Source organism: Amphiprion ocellaris, chromosome 8 (genome assembly GCF_022539595.1).
Source record: "Amphiprion ocellaris isolate individual 3 ecotype Okinawa chromosome 8, ASM2253959v1, whole genome shotgun sequence".
Classification (NCBI taxonomy): Eukaryota; Metazoa; Chordata; class Actinopteri; family Pomacentridae; genus Amphiprion; species Amphiprion ocellaris.
The window spans coordinates 19,304,321-19,322,725 of NC_072773.1; the positions used below are offsets into that span (position 1 = coordinate 19,304,321).

The following is an 18,405-nucleotide window of genomic DNA, read 5'->3' on the forward strand; positions in this document are numbered from 1 at the left end:
TCTCTGACTGAGCTTACAGGAGGGCTCACAGTGGAGTTTTATCATCACCCATTCTCCCTCCCCCTGCCCCTCTCCCTCTCTCTCTCCCTTGCGTCTCTCTATTGGCAACATCACTCGCCTATTCAGCTCTGTTTTATCTCATAGATGAAATGCTCAAGCTGAAGAGGTTCTTTGGCAGACAAGTCGTGTGTGTGAAGTGTACGTAAAGTTGTGTATCTGTCATTCTGGCTTATTACTAGCCAACTCTACCAAAGCCCTGTGTTTATATCCATGCTGGAAATAGAAACAAATTTATGCACATTTTTTGGTGGCTTTAAGACATTATCTTGTGTAATCTGTTGTTTGAAAACTGGCCAAAGGACTTGGACAAGTACCACTGTTTGCTTTATTCAATGCTGATGTCTCCATCTCCTGAGTGCTCTAGGAAGAAAAGCGTTAAAGCAAAATTTATATTTCAATTTGTGTAAATTGCAGGTTTCAGTAAATAACCTATGACTGATGTGATCAAATTGCTGGTCTGGGTATTCCTACAATAAGCTCATTTGTCTGAAAGGAATTCAGCCCTTTCATACTCTTATTAGGATAAATAACATGTTAGCTCATGAGTGCTTACCCAGACCTATGTATTTATTTCTTTACGTCTTTTGACTGGACTGCTATTTTGTCTGTTTGCCATTATTACATTTTAATACAGTGACATCCAGAGGCAGTAGCCTGAAGTGCAAACAGCTCACTAGTAGTTTTCCAGCATGGCTCCAAACTGGTGACGTCCTGGTTCCTGTATCCGCTGCACATCTGTCTGCAGCTGCAGCCATGAAATGTCAAGTTCAACTCTGAAAACAGGGCAACACCTTGAAAATACAGAGTTGAATTTAACAAGAAAAAAATGTTTAGGAGTTTTGCCACATGTATACTTTCTGCCACCTTTTCTTGTGTTCTGGGCAGTTTTGCCCCAATTTTTAGTTACTATTACAAGTGTAGTATTTCATTATATTTTAAATATTTAGTCATTACTTTTGCTATTATTTTTCGTAATTTTTAAAAATCCATTTAAAGAATGTATTCATTAATTGTTGTAATTTCAATAAGTTATTCTAGCTATTTGAAGTGTTTTTCATTAGTTTTTTATTTTTTTAGCAAGCTATTTGAATAAGTCTTCATTAGTTTTGCTAATGTACCCCTCACTTTTATCAGTTTAAACAATTATTGCATTACTTTTAACAATTTCAACTGTTATGTATTACTTTCAGCGAGCAATATATATCACTTTAATATTATTTACTTTTAGCAATTCAAACAATTTATACATAACTGTTAGCTACTACTATTGTATGCAATATAAGCATTGCTTTAAGCCATTTATGAATAACATTTAGTTGTTAATTAAGTTTATTAATATTGTAGCTTTTAGCTAATTTAACAATTTATGCATCAGTTTTAGCTGTTTATCCATTACCTTTAGCGATTTGAACTGTTTTAAATGAAGTCTAGCAATCAAAAGCCATAACCTTTGGCTATTTTAACAATTTATGTATTACTATTGGCAACTTACCCATTACCTTTAACTATTTGAATTATGTATCATTAGCTTTTATGTATAAACAATATGTACAACTTTTACATATTTAAACAATTTATACACCACTTTTAGCTACTTTATCTGTAAACAGATAAATTATGAACATGGGAATAGTCGTGAATTAGTCATCTTGTAAATTGCAAAATTTAATTATTACATTTTACAACGGCATGTTTGCTACGAACACGGACATAAAGCTCCGTGTATTTGTACGATATGACCAGATAAAACCAGCTGCAGACGGATACAGACTGTGAATGGGGATTGTTTTACACATTAGTGAAATTCGGGGTTTTAAAGTGAAACAGCTGACCAGAAGTTGTAGCTGTGACTTGTGTTAGCTAACAGATGCACCAGCGCAGCGTTAGCGGCTAGCTAACGGCAATTCAACTGACAATTTGAGTGAATTAACACTGACAGCAACATCCGCACCAACTTTGCCGCAGACTGGTGTCTCTCCGGGGCTGCTGTGGACTGACCTGTCCCTCATTTTAGAAAGGGGTGTGGTAGAGGAGCCACGTGTACAGGAACTGGACTCTGACAGCTTGCCTGACTTACTGAAAGCACTGCAGGTTTGTTGGAATAGGAAGTGCCTGCTAATATGATCGTCAGCTAGCTGGTAACTCCACTGTCTGCTGCTAGCCACCTCTCATTCCCCGGAGTGTTTTCAACCTGTGCCGCTTTTATTCACGTCTGTGAGGTTGGTTGATCTCTACGAGCGTTGTCCTACTTTACTATCGATATTTAGACCACTTAGTGACCAAGAAGCGCTAACGTTAGCCGTGATGTTGTTATTAGCCTGCCTGTGCTAGCCGCTTAGCATCATGAAGCAGCGTCACTGTATAAAATAACTCGAGCGACGTGACGGTGCTAAATTAGCGAGCTAACCGGTGTTTGTGTTAAGAAAACTGATAGTCCTGCCGGTTTACGTAGTTTCATGCTGCCCAATAAATAATGTTTAAATAATGAATAATTGAATAATGAACAACAAACAATGTAAATAATGAATATCGGCAACCAGGTTGTCAGGTAGGTCAGGGTTATAACCTTACGTGGCATTCAGAAAACCCACCATAGAAGCATTAACTACTAAACTCTCCATTCGTGATGTTAAATTAGCAACGACGTAACTTAAAGCTGATGTTGCGGTGTTTACTAGCTAGTGTGGACTTCCTAGTTTGTTTTGCTAATTTGACTAACCAAAGTCAAATTCATTTATAACAGCTGAATCAAAATGGTGTACAATTAAGAGTAGCAGCCAATGAGATAAAGATATATGTAAAACACAATGACTAAAACGACAATTCTGAATAAAAACACAATATTATAAGGGCATAGGGTACAACAGAATAAGGAAAGTAAGTCACTGTGGCTAATTTGAACTTAGAGCATTACCCTCTGATTGACTCATCCCCACCAGTATTGTCATTGATACGGTCAAGGTATAAATGTGATATCTAGTGGGTGTGTTCACTTTCTGGATACTCAGATCAGGCAAGAACTTGGTATTGAAATCTAGGCAGCACCGCACTTAGTGACCTGCAGCAACAATATAATACTTTTGTCTCCGTTAACGTTATACTGAGAGTTAGTTTACGTAACTAATCATTTGCTTTTACAATTACTCTTCCACAGGCAATCATGGCTGTTTGGCGAAAGCTGTGGTGCAGAAACCTCCTGGCTGTGTGTCTGCTGTTTTATGTCCTCCTTCATACCATGGACGTACATGCGCGCCCAGCCAATATGTCAGCCTCTAAAGACAAGTCTCCAGCTGGCAAGGATGAGAACGAGATTCTTCCCCCTGACCACCTGAATGGGGTAAAGATGGAGAGGGATGGACACCTTAACAAGGACTTCCATCAGGAAGTTTTTCTAGGGAAAGAGATGGAGGAGTTTGAAGAGGACTCAGAGCCACGGAGGAACAGGAAGAAGCTCATTGAAATATTCACCAAGTAAGACACATTTTTGATTCTCTGAAATGCAGGCAGGAGTTGCTCATCAGGTTTGTCACCATTTGCCACCAGGAAGAAATGTAAAATACCTGAACACTAGAATAACTAATAGGTGCTGGCCATAGAAAAAATAACTCTGTGTTGCTGTTATGAGAGGCTGGAGGTACGTTTGATTAAGATGCGCTTGGGGTGTATCATAATGTCATGGTGTTGCAAAACGCACACAGACTGAGAAAGTGAAGGGTAATGTGGTTGTGAAATTCCGCTGCAAGTCATGTTTGTCTTTGTAGAAGGCACATTAGATATAGAGAGGCTTTTGTCAAAAACACAATGCAACACATAAATGTTGCTGTTTTCAAAGAAAAAATGTGCTATGAATATTTTTCTTTGCCTTGTGGTGCCATATTTTGAGCAGGTTTTTTATTAACTTGGTAAATGTTCTTTTTCACTAAACATATTACTTGGCAAATACTCATCCTTCAAAATTGTCCGTTCATATGCATAATATGATATGGAAAATGCAACAAAATAAAACGATGAAAAGTGAGGTCTAAACAAAGTAACTCAAATAGGCATAACTAAACCAAATGGCACCTACAATATTTGATAATTAAAAATCTTATGGAGCCATTGCAGCGTTGAAGTTCACTAACTTTGAGCTACTTTAACAGTCAGTTTATTTTTGTAAATTCTCTCCTCACAGAGTTGACTTCAACAAGGACAGGAGTGTGAGTGCAAAGGAGATGCAGCGCTGGATTATGGAGAAGACAGAGGAGCACTTTCAGGAGGCCATGAAGGAGAACAAGAACAGTTTCCGTGCTGTCGATCCAGACGGCGACGGTGAGAGAATCGCATCTGCTGTCTGTTGCAGTACTGTGCTCCAAACTAATCATGTTTTAGTCAAATTCCAAATCTGAATCCATGCTTTGTCTGTAGGTCACGTGACATGGGATGAATACAGGGTCAAATTTCTGGCCAGCAAAGGTTTCGATGAAAAAGAAGTTGCTGAGAAAATAAAGAATAATGAGGATCTGAAACTGGATGAGGAAAGTAAGTGCAGAAGGATTCCGTTGTAATATTTTATCAAAGGTGGTTATAACTGGTAAATCTGAGAACACATGCTCCAGCCTTCCAGTTAAATCTGTTTTGAGTTGTTAATATTCTTCGTATCTTCGTGATTGCAGCTCAGGAAGTCTTGGAGAGCCTGAAGGACCGCTGGTTTCAGGCAGACAACCCTCCAGCTGACCAGCTGCTGGATGAGCAGGAGTTCCTGTCTTTCCTTCATCCTGAACACAGCAGGGGCATGCTCAAATACATGGTCAAGGAGATTGTACGAGACTTAGGTACACTTTACTCAGCCACTGACTAAATACTGAGCTTCAGTGTCTTAAACTAGACTGAAAACAGCTGCCTGCTGCATTTTCATGATGACATGAGAGCAAAACATTGAGCTGAAAGATACTGACACACCTCCTACAGCTGAGGGTACTGCAGGTTAACTGAGTCATTTCTGTCTTTAAATTTTAAAAATGACAGAAAACAATGAAAGAGGACATTAATATTCATTAATGAATGAAGCCTACATTAATGTACATATACTGCAAACATACGTATCCCTACACACAATATATTCCCTTATTTGAATTTCAAAGGGCGATAACGGGTTTAAAGTATTTAAGATGGCACCAAAGGTGTTGTATATTTAACCATTAGTGTCTCTGTTTACATGCATAGAACTGTGTTCCAAACCTGGTTTTGTGTCAGTACTTGGAAATATTACACCTCAGTTTTGGTTCACTCTTTTATTATACCCTGACAAGTGCGGTTCGGCTGGTATTGATCAAGTTACTGGGTCATTTAAATGGCTTCCAACTCCCTTCTTACTCTTTGGTCTTCCTGTCTTGTCTGCACAAGCAAGCATTACTGTAACCTGTTGACAGTTTAACTAGACACAGTACAGAAAACATGCAGCATCTCTTGATGAAAGTTTGTCTCCTCCACATGATTGATTTAAGCCCAAAGATGACGCATATAAAACAAAGAAAAGCTAAAAAAAATATCCAAATAAAATCAAAGGTGCGTGCTAAATTCTTTATTTTTCTTTAAAATTACTGAGTTATCAGAATTGTTGCTGGTTTATTGTTAATTAATCAGCTTGGCCAATGAAAAAACACTGATAAGGAGTACATAGACTAGTGCTGTTGTATTAAATACTTGTATTATTTTTGTATACTTCGTGCTAAAATGCTAAATGTTGCATCTTCAGTGTTGTTTGAATAAACATTAATAAAATTAATGCTTATTAATGTAAGTGAATTTTACCACTACAGAGTATAAATTCCAGGTTTGTTGTGCTTTTCTTGCAGATCAGGATGGTGATAAGAAACTGACCCTGTCCGAGTTCATCTCTTTACCCGTGGGCACCGTGGAGAACCAGCAGGCTCAGGACATTGACGATGACTGGGTCAGAGAGAGGAAGAAGGAGTTTGAGGAGGTCATTGATTCAGACCGTGATGGCATCGTAACTATGGAGGAACTGGAGGTAAATAACAAAAAAGTAGCAGCAGTCTTGTTTGTTCGGTGCCTTATATTTTTTGATCCTTTACATTGGAAAAGCATTTTTTGAAGTACTGTGTGTCCAGGCTGCTACAATATTTCACCCATCGACTGAACTACAGACCTCACCTCAATTTAAGGGGAAAAAACAAACAACAAAACAGTAAAAAATAAAGAAATGCAAAATTAATTCATAGTTTTTGGATACCGTATCTGATTTAATCTGCTTGTTTTAAAAGGGACACAAAAAATGTAATTTAGCAGTTCAATATACAGAAACAACAAATCGTGCATCCCTTCACCCTCCCACCTACTAGTTAAAAAAGAAAAGTGGCTCACTAACAAATGAAGAAACTAATAATGTAACCAATGGAAAATTTAAGAAGTAAATAGAATATGTGTAGTTTTTTTAAAAACCTGAGATTTTAATATTGAATTTCAGAATTAAATGTCAAGATGTTTTTGCACATTTGCCTTGTAGATTTAATTTTAAATAAATAAAACTGACCTTTTGCCCTTCATTTAATAACTCCATTTATTTTACTTTTGTTACCAAAAAAAATGTTTAAAAATATATGAGAAATATATGAGAAACTTGAGAAATTTCTCTTCCATCTCTAAGCTATAAAATTGACTGTCAGACACTTTATAAATACAGCTTTGTCTTCTGAGACTGAATTGACACTCGGTTGCCCCTGACAGTTTATTTCATTCTCCCTCTGATTCGTCTTGAAGGAGTACATGGACCCAATGAATGAGCACAACGCTTTGAATGAAGCCAAGCAGATGATCGCCGTCGCAGACGAGAACCAGAATCACAACTTGGAGCTGGATGAGATTCTCAAGTACAGCGAATACTTCACAGGAAGCAAACTCATGGATTATGCCAGAAATGTGCATGAGGAGTTCTGAAGACAGGTTCATTCTCCCCTTTTCTCCAACATCTGCTTCAGGGACAAGCCTGGGAGGGGGGCGGCCCACTGATCAGATGTTCTAGTGTGCAATTCTGTGTTCAAAAGCCTAGCATCAGCTGCCTCTTTCACTGCTGACTCCAGTTAATGCATCCCTCCTTCAACCCTGGACCCTCAAAGATAGTCTGGCTTCTATGTGCCATTGGACTTTTAAATGTTTTCCATAAATTTGAGGCACTACAACTACTCCAGATTTATTTGTGTTTTGTTGTGAAATGTGTGTATATGAGGAATTTTATCTCTAGAAGACATTTTCTTTTGCTGGTGCAGCGGTGAGAGAGACTGCCAGCTAGGCCAGCTATTTGTTCTGCAGGACGTGTGTGTATGTAATGTAAATATTCACATACATCACATACGGCTGTGAGATTGGAATATAATGCTGATGAAAGGTGCAAACCTTGGAGAGATATTAAAAGAGTATATTGGTGACACAATATAAGTGTTACCACTTCATTCCCAAAATTCAAAAGTAGATTTTGTTGTTAGTGGTGTACAGTTTCACTAGTTCTCGTAATAGGTAGCATCCGTCCTTCCAGATTACTTATGAACAGGGTAATAATTGTGTAAAAAATATTTAAAAAGCAATCTCAATAACATAGTCCTACGTAGCACAGCCTTTCATTAACATCAGATACACAAAATGTAGGAAAAGATGGAGATATGAGAACGGTATATGTGATATTTTACCCAACTGAAGGAAAAGCACAGGTGTCACCAATAATGTTGCACCTAAATGGGATTCAGCCATTATCAACATTAGTAGTTTCACCTTAGTGCAGCAGGACAAAGCATCCTCTTTGATTACAGCCTAGTGGTAAGTTCTTCACTACAAGCACTCTAATTCATGTTTTAGTTCAGATGTGGAGGAAGATAAATCTATTTATTTGAGCAGTTTAATTTGGATCAGCTGCATTTTTGAAGGCCTCCCAGGTTCCCAGGCTTACTCAGTTCTTGTCTTGGTTGTTTTTTTGCGTGCTAAATTTTGAATGCTCTCCATATAATTGTTTTGAAATGCATGGACAAACTACGGAGTCACATTCCTGAGTTTTGTTGCGATTCTCAATAACCTGTGGAGTGTTGGGATCATAGATCCTGCTGCAATCTTTGTCTGATTGTAAAATAAGATTTATTATAACAGAATGTGACAGCTTTATAAAATGTACTGCAAATACATCAGTAAAAAATAAATATTTCTTATCAACTAAAGAGTACATGGGTTTATTTAATGTTTAATGATTTTTAAGGCTAATAATTATGTAATCTTATTGTCCCGATATTGTGAAAGAAAACAATCATCCCACATTTCAATACCTAAAAACATTAAGGTCAATTAAGTTTACATTTTACAAGTCAGAAACAGTGATATGTCTGTAAAAAGTAGGTTTATACCCTCCTTAGAAGTTTCCTCCTTTTTATTGCTTTTCAACATTAAATCATGGTGAATATAATTTGCCTTTAATGACAAGAGTTTACAAAAAATTCCTTTCCTCCTTTAGAGGAGTCATAGCGGTTCTGGTGGCATTCCTCACTAGTCTCTTTCATGCAGTCACTCAGCTTTTGAAGACAACCTGCTCTAGGCAGATTTGTGCCATATTCTTTCTATTTCTAAATGATGTTTTAATTGTACTCCAAGGGATATTTAGTGACTTGGAAATTTTCTTGTATCCATTCCCTGATCTGCCTTCCAAAAATTCCCAGAACATTTGGATTATTTTTTGTGAAAATTCCAGGAAAGTTTTGAGAAAATTCCGTTCTCAGGACATCCGATAGTACACAGCAAACAGAAACTTAACTGATAATTTAGTACTTACTTATTCAAAACGTAAAATACTAACAGGGAACATGCTGAGCCCACAGTGAAACTTAATGAATCCAACATAAATGTAACATTTTGCAGTCAAACTACCACTTTGAAACTTTTTTCACAGGTGATACAGGCTTAAGGCATTAGGCACTTGCTTCTACAGAAACTTTTCCTACAGGAATATGGCTTTTGTCCTGTGTGTATTCTCATGTGTTGCTTCAGGAAATCACTTCTACTCAAATGTTTTCAAAGTTTTGCAGAAATACAGCTATCCTGGGTGTCCTCTTCCATTTGGGATTCATTTTTGAAGGCTTTTCCACAAATATCATATTTTACAGACATGTCACATTGACTCTCTGACATGAATGTTTTCTACCTTCTCTTTGTAACGTTTTGTTTCTGTGGTGATAGTTGCAGGTATGGAGAGACTCTGACTGAGCCAGTAAATAATATCACTTTAGCGAGCACATTAGCTATCTGTGCCAGCTGGAGGGGCACTAAAACAGCTAATTAAATATCAAGGAGTTTGTTTTCCTATATTAATTCACACAATGTCAGAAAATGGTCACCTATGCAATCATTTTGGTCGCAGTCTGAGGACTTGTTAAGTCTCCAAAATCTTAGACATATGTTTTTACTACTAATTGTTTCTTGCTTTAAGAAGCAATTCATTCACTTACAGTTTTAATAAACTATTCTGTGTAACTTTACTTGCAGTTGCCATGCAATATCCACCTCTATGCGTTTCCCTATGTCAGTATTCATGTAAACATTTTCTACCTTGTAACTTTTTTTCTGTGAGGTCTCTTTCTTGACTTTGCATTTCTAATGGATCCTAAATCTACATGCTTACTTCCTTTCAGATCTGGGCTCTTAGCTGAAGGAGAGCCGAGAGAGACAAGCTTGACACTTTGTGTTTCTGGTTCTCTGTGGTCACTTTCCTCGTAAGTAGAAGTCATCATAAAGGTATCAGTTTCCTGCTTCAGTACAAGCTGCTCTTTTTGTGAAGCCTCTGGTTCCTTCTGGTCCAGACTAGAGTTCCTCTCCTGGTTACAGAGCTGCCAGTCAGCAAGACCCTTCTCTTCCTTGCAGACCTGTTGGTGCAGGAGATCTGAAGGGACAGCAAGAGAACGTTTATTACTGTGGTGATAAAAAAACAAACATATGCACAATGAAAGTGTCTTAGTTTACTCGCAATTATTATTTTTTTTATACATTTAAATATAAAAAGGTACAAAACCTTTTACCAAACAGGGCTCCAGACTTACTTTTTCCATTTCTAGCACTACTGTGATCAGGTTTCTCAGCCCATATTCTAATTTCAATATGCGTAATGTGGACAGAACCTTCAATAGCTACTTCCCGACGTGAATCATCACCGTTGCCAGTTAACATGACAAACAGCAGGCCCAAAGTCCACCGGGAAACAGGCCAACACAGACTAGACGGAGCTGACTAAAGCCCACAGCTCGCAGTCAAAAGTGGACTGTCTCTTCTGTATGGGTGTGACAGCCTGGCCAGTGTGGCCTGTGACTAAGAGATGGCTGCCCATGGATTGCCAATAATATCATTATTAAATACTGACATAAATAAATATGTCTATGAAAAAAAATATGAAATAAATAAGCAAGGTAAGGGAGATAAATATACATAAAGTAAATGTAACAATACAAATCAATTAGATTTCAATAATTAAACAAATATGTTTTGGAATAAAAAATGCCATTTTGGGGGAGATTAGTTTTATTTATTTATAAATTCCACAGGTATTTCTTCTTTTGATCTAGTATATTCAAATTTTGGGACATGGATATGTGACAGATTCAGAGCAAAGCAACAGCATGCAGACTTCCAGTTCCTCATTTGTGTTTTGTTACTATGCGATCAGCATTGTTTGTCAGTCAGCAAGACTATGCAAACTACTATGCAACTACTAAAGCTAATTTCCTGAAACTTGTTGGTCAGGTGGAGCATAAGCACAAAATTAGAAATAACTGCGGTCCTGAAACTGCAGCTTCCTATACTGAAGGAACATAATGTTGTGTTCAGTTGCCTTAAGAGGGGGGCCTTCAGTTGCCACCCCCCAACAACTTTTCCTTTTATTAATGTTTTAACTTGCATTTTTGTTGTGTGGCACTTACCTGTATTAGTTAAGTTGTTTCTAGTGCTATACCAATTTACACCAGAAGATGGCAGTAGTGGCGCATGATAAAGGCTGATTTCCCAAAAAAGCTCAGTTCAAACGGAGGCTGTATTAGAAGGAGTCACTACAGAGACGCCATTGCTTGAAAAGCTGTCGTTTCTGTGTTTACAGAATAAAGTCATCCTTGTTACACAAATGTCCGCATGCCTTTGTCTTCATGTGTGTAACATATATATATACATATATAGAAGACAGTGCGCTAGCGTATCTAGTCTTCTATATATATCGATGGTCGGCACGTCTGGTAGCATCTCTGGCTGCTGTTGACCTTGTTTTTGGAGTAAAACACGGTAAGAAGATAAATACTTCTAACCTGTAGCGTTGTTTTGTTGTACGTTAAGTCAACGACTTGTGAAGAGTTGTGTTTTGTCGTGTTTGAGTAGTTGGTCCGGACGCGTTAGCTAGCTAAGCGGCTAAGTTAGCTAGCGGGCTAATTAACACAGGTGGCTAACTTACCGCTGAACACCTGTGTTAGTTGTTGCTGCAGCTGTCATTATTAGAATGACCTTCTCAACCTGTATTTCTCTGCTGTGTAATTTAGCTTTTAAAAAAGTTATTTTACTTTAAGGTTAACTGAAACCCGTTCAGCTGCACTGAAGTTTAACATTCAGCTGGTTTGAATTAAACCAAGCTTAACTTAACATTGCGCAACATTACCTCTCTGAATCTCCATAATTTCATTAAATTCCTTCTCTCTTCCACTGCTCAAGTTCAATCCAGTATATAAAATGACATTAATAGTGAATAAACTAACAACCAGCCATTGTATTTATTTATTATTACATGTATTTGTAGTAAAACATGAGTTGAAACATCCTGCTTTTGGATCTAGAACTGCACAAGCCGTTCATTTTCAGTCACCTGATGAGTTAAACTCCCCTTTTTATCTGAGGTTGAAGCAGAAAGTCTGAGTTAACAAAGAAAGTTGCTTATAATTTGCGATACCTGTTTTCTCTGACTGAGGCTTTAGTTTTTGTTGAGCTGATTTACATGTAGAAACTTTGTTCAGGAAAATTTCTCAGTAGCTCAGAGGACAGGCTGCTTTTTACACAACCTTGTAAGAGAATGTTTGTCAATGCTTTCAGCAGAATTTAGAAACACAACACTTCCTAAACAGATACTTTGAGGCTGTGAGGTTGAACATTTGAGAATATATCAGTGTGTTTGTTTGTGGTCTTTCTGTTTCTAGGTGGAAGCTGAATTAGTGAGGATGACTCCTGCTACTGTCATCTCTAAACTCCTCACACATCTTTACCTGCACATGAGGAAAATCACTCCTGTAGAATGCAGGTATGTTTGTCATTATTATAAAAAGATGTTGCCTGTTGACCTGTCAGAAACCCATTATACAGAGTCAGCCAAAATAATGTTTACACACATCAGGAAAGGAAAAACTTGCATAAATATTTCAATACCAAATTTATTCAGACATCATGAGATTGATAAAAGTCATCTTTGGCCTCTACAATTACAAGAGATGCTCAAAGTGGTGGCCACTGGCTTCCAGACATTTCTGTTGTGTAGTAGACGTCACTTGTTGATGCTCCATTCATGAGGGTAGCGCCATCTGTTGGGAAAACATCGTACAACAGGACACAGAGTTATCGTGATTTGATCAAACTTTGAAAGAGGAATCTATATGTGCAGAAGTACTTATACAAATAAAATATTTATAAAAGTTTTTCTTTTCCTGATGTGTGTACATTATTTTGGCTGACTCTGAACTTAATGAGAACAAAACTGTCATTTAATTGTTGCTCTGAAAGCTTCTTTAGTGAAAACCAGCTGGTGTTCTGCTTTGAAACAAACTGCTGTTGAGGTCTGTGTTTTTAGGTTTAACCCCACAATTTCTGAATGAACTGATAGTTTGTTTTTTTTTCCTGATCAATGTGGACGTTATAATTGATGGTAACATTTACTGATCATATAATCAGCATGACAATATAACAGTGTTACATTCTGACCACCTGACTAATACTGTGTTGGTCCCTTTATGCTGCTAAAACTCCTCTGACCCAGTGGTTCATCAGAACCTCTGGGGATGTCCTGTGGATCCTGTGGATCCTGTGGGTTGCAGGGTGGGTCCTACCTAGACCAGGCTGATCCTGGACCATCCCACAGATGCTCCATCAGATCTGGATGTGGGGAGTGTGGAACCCAGGTGAACAGCTTAGCTCTGTCGTGTTCCTCAGACCACTCCTGAGTAGTTTTAATTTGTCCTGCTGAGGGTGGCAGCTGGCATCAAGGACTGCTGTTGCCATGGAGACTAGGGGGTTGTTTGTCCTGCAGTGTTTAGGTGGTGGTACATGTCAAACATCCACATGAACGTCAAGGTTTCCCAGCAGAACGTTACATTAGAACAAGATGATGGATGTTGTTCTCTTCAGCTGTCAGTGGTCAGAATGTTGTGGCTGATCGGTGGATCTGTCTGCCTTTACTCTGACATCCAGAGTTGTACAAAAGTGTAGTATGTGTGCAGTGCAGAAGAGATTTACTTTATTGGATGCAATTTTTTTTTTTTTTAAGGGAGAGCATTTTTTTTATCCACCTGAAGAAGACCTAATCTTTCCCTTCAAAGGATAGTTAATAATTACTACGGCTTCCATAGTGGTCCCATCAGAGCAAATCATATCCATATACAGATTTTTATTAATTCCAGGGCTGGTTCAGTAAAGATTATAATAATAACTACATCAGATAATTCTTGGTCGCAGTTGGAATTTTGCAGCCTGAGAGATGGTTGAGAAGGTTTGCAGTTCTTGTTTTAGCAATATGTTATAATAGAAGATCTTTATTGTCATTTTACATGACATTATCTGCAAACCAGCAAAGTGTATCAGTCTGAGGTATCTAAAAATAAATAAAGAAAAATGCTTCTAAAGCCAATAATGAACAGAATATTTTGAGGGAATATTCTAAAAAGGAAAGAAAAGCTCCATTCTCACTCCTCTCAGGATAAACTGTCATTAAAATTGACTTTAAATTTAGCTTCAACACGAGATAAAAACATTTACTTTCATTACTGATGTCAAGTTTTAATAAAGTTCATGCTACTTTTGTAAAATGATGAAAGTGAATAAATTGTATTTCTGTGATCTGTGTTTGATTTCTGTCTTTTCTCCTGTCATCCAGATGTTCAGAGGGAGATGATGCCACATCTGGTCCAGCCGATGGAAGGTCTTGAAGTTCTCTGACTGGCCTCGACTGAAGATGGTCGTCTCACTGGATTTAAGGTTCAGATGCTCAGTAACAAACTCCACCAATGTGCCAACAGGGAAGCTTTAGGTTTATTAAATGTTGCTATGAAGGTATCGCTGTTTTTCTTTGTGAATGCAATGTGCTCCAACTGAAACTTGAATTAGAACTTAGAAGTAAATCCTTCCATTTGAAAGGATTTAGTTGCATTAATAACCTGATAACATTCAAATTTTTATTCCAGTCTTGGTTGGAAATAGAATCTCTGTATTGATTCAGGTAAAAACTGAACTTCACAGCATGTTGGAGCAAAACAACCAGATGAAAACTGTGATGGTGTTGGATTGTCAGACCGTAATGTTGCAGCTCAAAGCAGCTTTTCTAGCTCAGTTCATTCTGACATTCAGCTATGAATCAACACAGCAGATGGTGATCCATGCTGTGGAAGTCTCACATCTCCTGATTTAATGGAGCTGCTTTGCACTTTTTACACTGTTTATTCACCAACACTTTATTTAATAAAAGTCCCATCTAGTTTTTATGAGGAATGTGATGTTTTAATTTCTCTATGAATAACTGCAGTCTAATGCAACAGCTGGAATTGTAACATCTGTCCTGATATTGATCATGAAGTATTGATCAGAATACTTATGGTTAGCAGTCATCCCTGAAGTTTTACATTAAAATCTTTACTTGTGTTGTGAACTTTGGTAAGAAGCAGAAACGTTAGCGTTGCCATGGATACATGAGTGTTAAATTCTGTCCATGTTTCCATTTTGGGAAATGCAGTCCAGTTCCAGAATGTGGAGGAATTTAGTCTCAATCACAGACAACAAATATTATCTGAAAGTCGGGTTATTGTTGTTTATCAGCACAATACAAAAAGATTAATGTTAGAAATATTCCAGTTAAGACTCTAGAATACCATGATTTATGTATATTTACCTCAATAATATGAATGTTCAGGTTAAGATTGTACAGTGATATTTATTATGTAAGTTTAGCTGATTAAAGTTTATGACTGCACTAAAATATTATTTAAATTGATATCATTATTATAATATTTAGGGTCAGACCCTACAGTACTGAGATTAAGAAGTTAAATATTCTATAAAATGTAAATACACTGAACTCATTTGGATATATTTAAGTGAGACTCTACAATATTGTTTATGACACAAATCTATCTAAATCAAAATTTTAATCATTTTTACTCCAAACATTTACTGGACTGATTTAAATATTAAAATCACTCCTTTCTAATCCTCTGCTGTACGTTCAAACCTGAGGCCTTAAATAGAAACACACAAGTATCTGATTGAAGGAACTTCTGCAGAGTCCTGGTTCTAGAACATGATGATAGAATTATAGACAAACTTTAACAAAAGCTGCCTGAGAGTTTACAGGTTTTTATGTTGGATTTCTTCAGTAATTTAAATGAATTATCAGCAATAATCAAGTGTTCATTTGATGAACTTCATTTCCTAAAACATCCAGAATTGGAGCTCATATCTTTGGCAGCTGTAAAGTTTCTGCTCCTTCAAAGTTCACAACACAATGAATTAATTCCTAAAACACTCTCAATGCTGGAGAGCATTTGTGATGCTGAAGCAGTGACCAGTTTTTCTGTTTCTTCTCTGGAGATGCACAATGAGGGACGTCTGCAGAGACTGAGAAAGAGTCTCACCACATCCTGACATGAGGAAAAAGACTTTTTGAAGACTACAATGAGAAAAACTATCAGACAGCAGACGGCTGCATTCAAGGTGGACTCTGAACATTTGATCTGGAACAGGAATTCAATAACGGCAGCATGAGCTTCATTTCAGTCTGTAGCTGCTGAATTCATGGATGAATCATCTGGCACTAGAGAGGAAGACCATCAAACATCCACGTCAGCTGATGGAGGTCCAAGAGTCTCACCAACCAACCAACCTACAGAGTGAAGACCTCGAATCTGATTGGACGGCCTCTTATTCAGCCACGTGTGAACAAATGCCTCTAAGTTGATTTGTTTTCTAAAATAAATCTAGTTTGAGTCCTAATCTATGCCTGTGTTTGCTTCTTTACACCGCTGTTAACAGTTTAGGCTGGTAGATTGTTCCAGATAAGACAAGATACTTCAGAGCCGTTCTAACACAAGCCTGACAGGAAGAACTCCAACAGCTACTGAATGTTCCTGTGGTCCCCTCAAGGCTACAGGAGGAGTCCTACGAGGACGAGCCGGTCCACCTGATGGCAGCCAGTCGCTGCGGTTCAAAGCCAACACCGACTACATGGACTTCTACTGGAACACATGGAGGCCTTCAAACCGGACCAACAAGTTCAGCGACTCCCCGACTCGTGGGTCTGAGGACGCTGCCGAGCCTTGGCCCAGCCGGCCTCCTGTCTGTGGGTGTTTGAGTGCTGAGAGGTTTGTGGATGTATGTGAACGTGTCTGTGTTGAAACAGCAGCTTTGGACTCAGTAACGCTGGGAAAAACCAAGAGCTCCTTTATTTGTGACTTCCACTAAAAAACTGATGAAAATAAGTTTGCCAGGGTTCTGACTGATAACAGATTATTAAATAATGAAAATAATCGTTTAAATATTCCTTTAAACAATCCTTTTAGGTCTACATTTCCTTTACATTGACTTCTTGGTATATGTACAAGTATTTTGGGTGGAATATACCATTAAGCCCTATGTTCAAGGGTTCTTCTGGGAATATACCATTAAACCAACCTTTTAGGTAAATGTTCCAGGATGTTGGGTAGAGTATACCATCAGATAAACCTTTTAGGTCTACATTGGAAGATTTTAGAGTAGAATATTACTCCAAACTATCCTTTAGGTCTACATTTAAGGTGGAATACTCCTTTACACCAAGAGTTTTTGGTCTGCATTGAAAGATTTTAGGTGAAATATTCCTTTGAATGAACTTCTTAAGTTTATGTTCAAGGATGTTGGGTGGAATACACCATCAGACCAACCTCCAAGGTCTACAGTAGTGAATTTTAGGTGGAATATACCATTAAACTCACCTTTTAGGTCTACACTGGACGATTTTAGGTGGAATTTTCTTCCAAACCGTCTTTTAGTCTACATTTAAGGATGTTTAGGATGGTATATTCTTCCAAACCTACTTCTCAGGTCTACATTTCAGGTGGAATATTCCTCCATACTAACTTTTTTGGTCTACACTGAAGGATTTTTTCTAAACCACCCTTTCAGGTCTATATTTGAGGTTTTAGGTGGACTATTCCTTTTAACCAGCCCCTCAGGTCTCTTTGAGGATATTGGATGGAATACTAAGTTAAATCAACATTTTAGGTGCATGTCCAAGGATTTTTGGTGGAATGTTCCTTTAAGGTGGATGTTTGAGGACCTTATAGGTGGAATACTTCCTGAAACCAACCTTTTAGGTCAACATTCAAAGATTTAAGGTGGAATATTCCTTTAAACCAACCTAAATTTCATGTTTTGATCATTATCAAGTGAGAAACCTCAATCCAGACTCCTCATAATGACGTTTGAGATTTATGCTGCTGTTATTTGTTTAGTCCAGACTAAATGACAGAAATCCACAACTGTAATTTTATTTCAGGACTCGGTTATTAAATGTCAAAACAATCCATGTGACTCTAAAAACTCAACAGCTTTACAAACTCTAAGATTAAACTCTCCACAAGGATCCAAAATAAGTTGGACTTCTACATGAGAGCTTTAATTATTCTTCATCTACTTCCTGAAAAGTTTGGTCAATAAAAAAGACAAAAACTAATATTTTCAGCTGAACTAAAGAAAGACTTTGTGATTTTTCTGCTCACATGTTGTGTTGTTGTAAACTTACTCTTTCAAATAAATAGCTGCCTAACCCCCTGGAAACCAGCGTCTGTCCTGTTTTTGTGTTGCTCCTCGGCGACCTTAGACAGCCGGGTCGTAATGTTTTTTGAGCAACACACCATACTATGACATTTTTACAATGAGGGTTCTACTATGGAACCAGTTTGACATGTTCAGGTGTTCTTTGTGTGAAAACAGAGATTTCAGGTATCAGAAGGTGGTTTTCAACTTTCTTTGTTAACTTTCTGCTTCAACTTTAAATTAAATTTCCTTCACTAACCCAGCCCTCTGGACTCCCAGTAAGCTGTGTTCCTATTGGCT

The 18,405-nt window shown here is 37.7% G+C and overlaps 1 protein-coding gene and 1 long non-coding RNA gene across 4 annotated transcripts; both read left to right on the plus strand.

Annotated features, from left to right (window-relative positions):
• Positions 1-1,961: 1,961 nt before the first annotated feature.
• sdf4 (stromal cell derived factor 4) lies at positions 1,962-8,264 on the plus strand. 2 transcript variants are annotated; one of them, XM_023297580.3, is made up of 7 exons: positions 1,962-2,151; positions 3,215-3,531; positions 4,235-4,371; positions 4,468-4,581; positions 4,716-4,874; positions 5,898-6,073; positions 6,823-8,264. In XM_023297580.3, exons 2-7 carry the CDS (start codon positions 3,221-3,223, stop codon positions 6,997-6,999), a joined length of 1,074 nt encoding a protein of 357 aa, XP_023153348.2. In that variant the 5' UTR covers positions 1,962-2,151; positions 3,215-3,220; the 3' UTR covers positions 7,000-8,264. The 2 variants fall into 2 exon arrangements, with proteins under 2 accessions (XP_023153348.2, XP_023153347.2); XM_023297579.3 differs by having other exon boundaries at positions 2,138-2,279.
• A 1,458-nt stretch (positions 8,265-9,722) lies between these two features.
• LOC129349566 (uncharacterized) lies at positions 9,723-15,638 on the plus strand. Of its 2 annotated transcripts, none has more exons than XR_008602620.1 (3): positions 9,723-9,806; positions 12,255-12,355; positions 14,198-15,638. It is a non-coding gene; the product is annotated as an uncharacterized LOC129349566 (long non-coding RNA). The 2 variants fall into 2 exon arrangements; XR_008602619.1 differs by lacking the exon at positions 9,723-9,806 and adding an exon at positions 11,188-11,355.
• Positions 15,639-18,405: the final 2,767 nt, after the last annotated feature.

Excerpts from the sequence above, each read along its gene's own strand:
- sdf4 (XM_023297580.3), top strand. The coding sequence starts at position 3,221 with ATGGCTGTTTGGCGAAAGCTGTGGTGCAGAAACCTCCTGGCTGTGTGT. Across the intron at positions 4,372-4,467 it reads TGTCGATCCAGACGGCGACG|GTCACGTGACATGGGATGAA; the intron begins GTGAGAGAATCG and ends CTTTGTCTGTAG. Across the intron at positions 4,582-4,715 it reads TCTGAAACTGGATGAGGAAA|CTCAGGAAGTCTTGGAGAGC; the intron begins GTAAGTGCAGAA and ends TCGTGATTGCAG.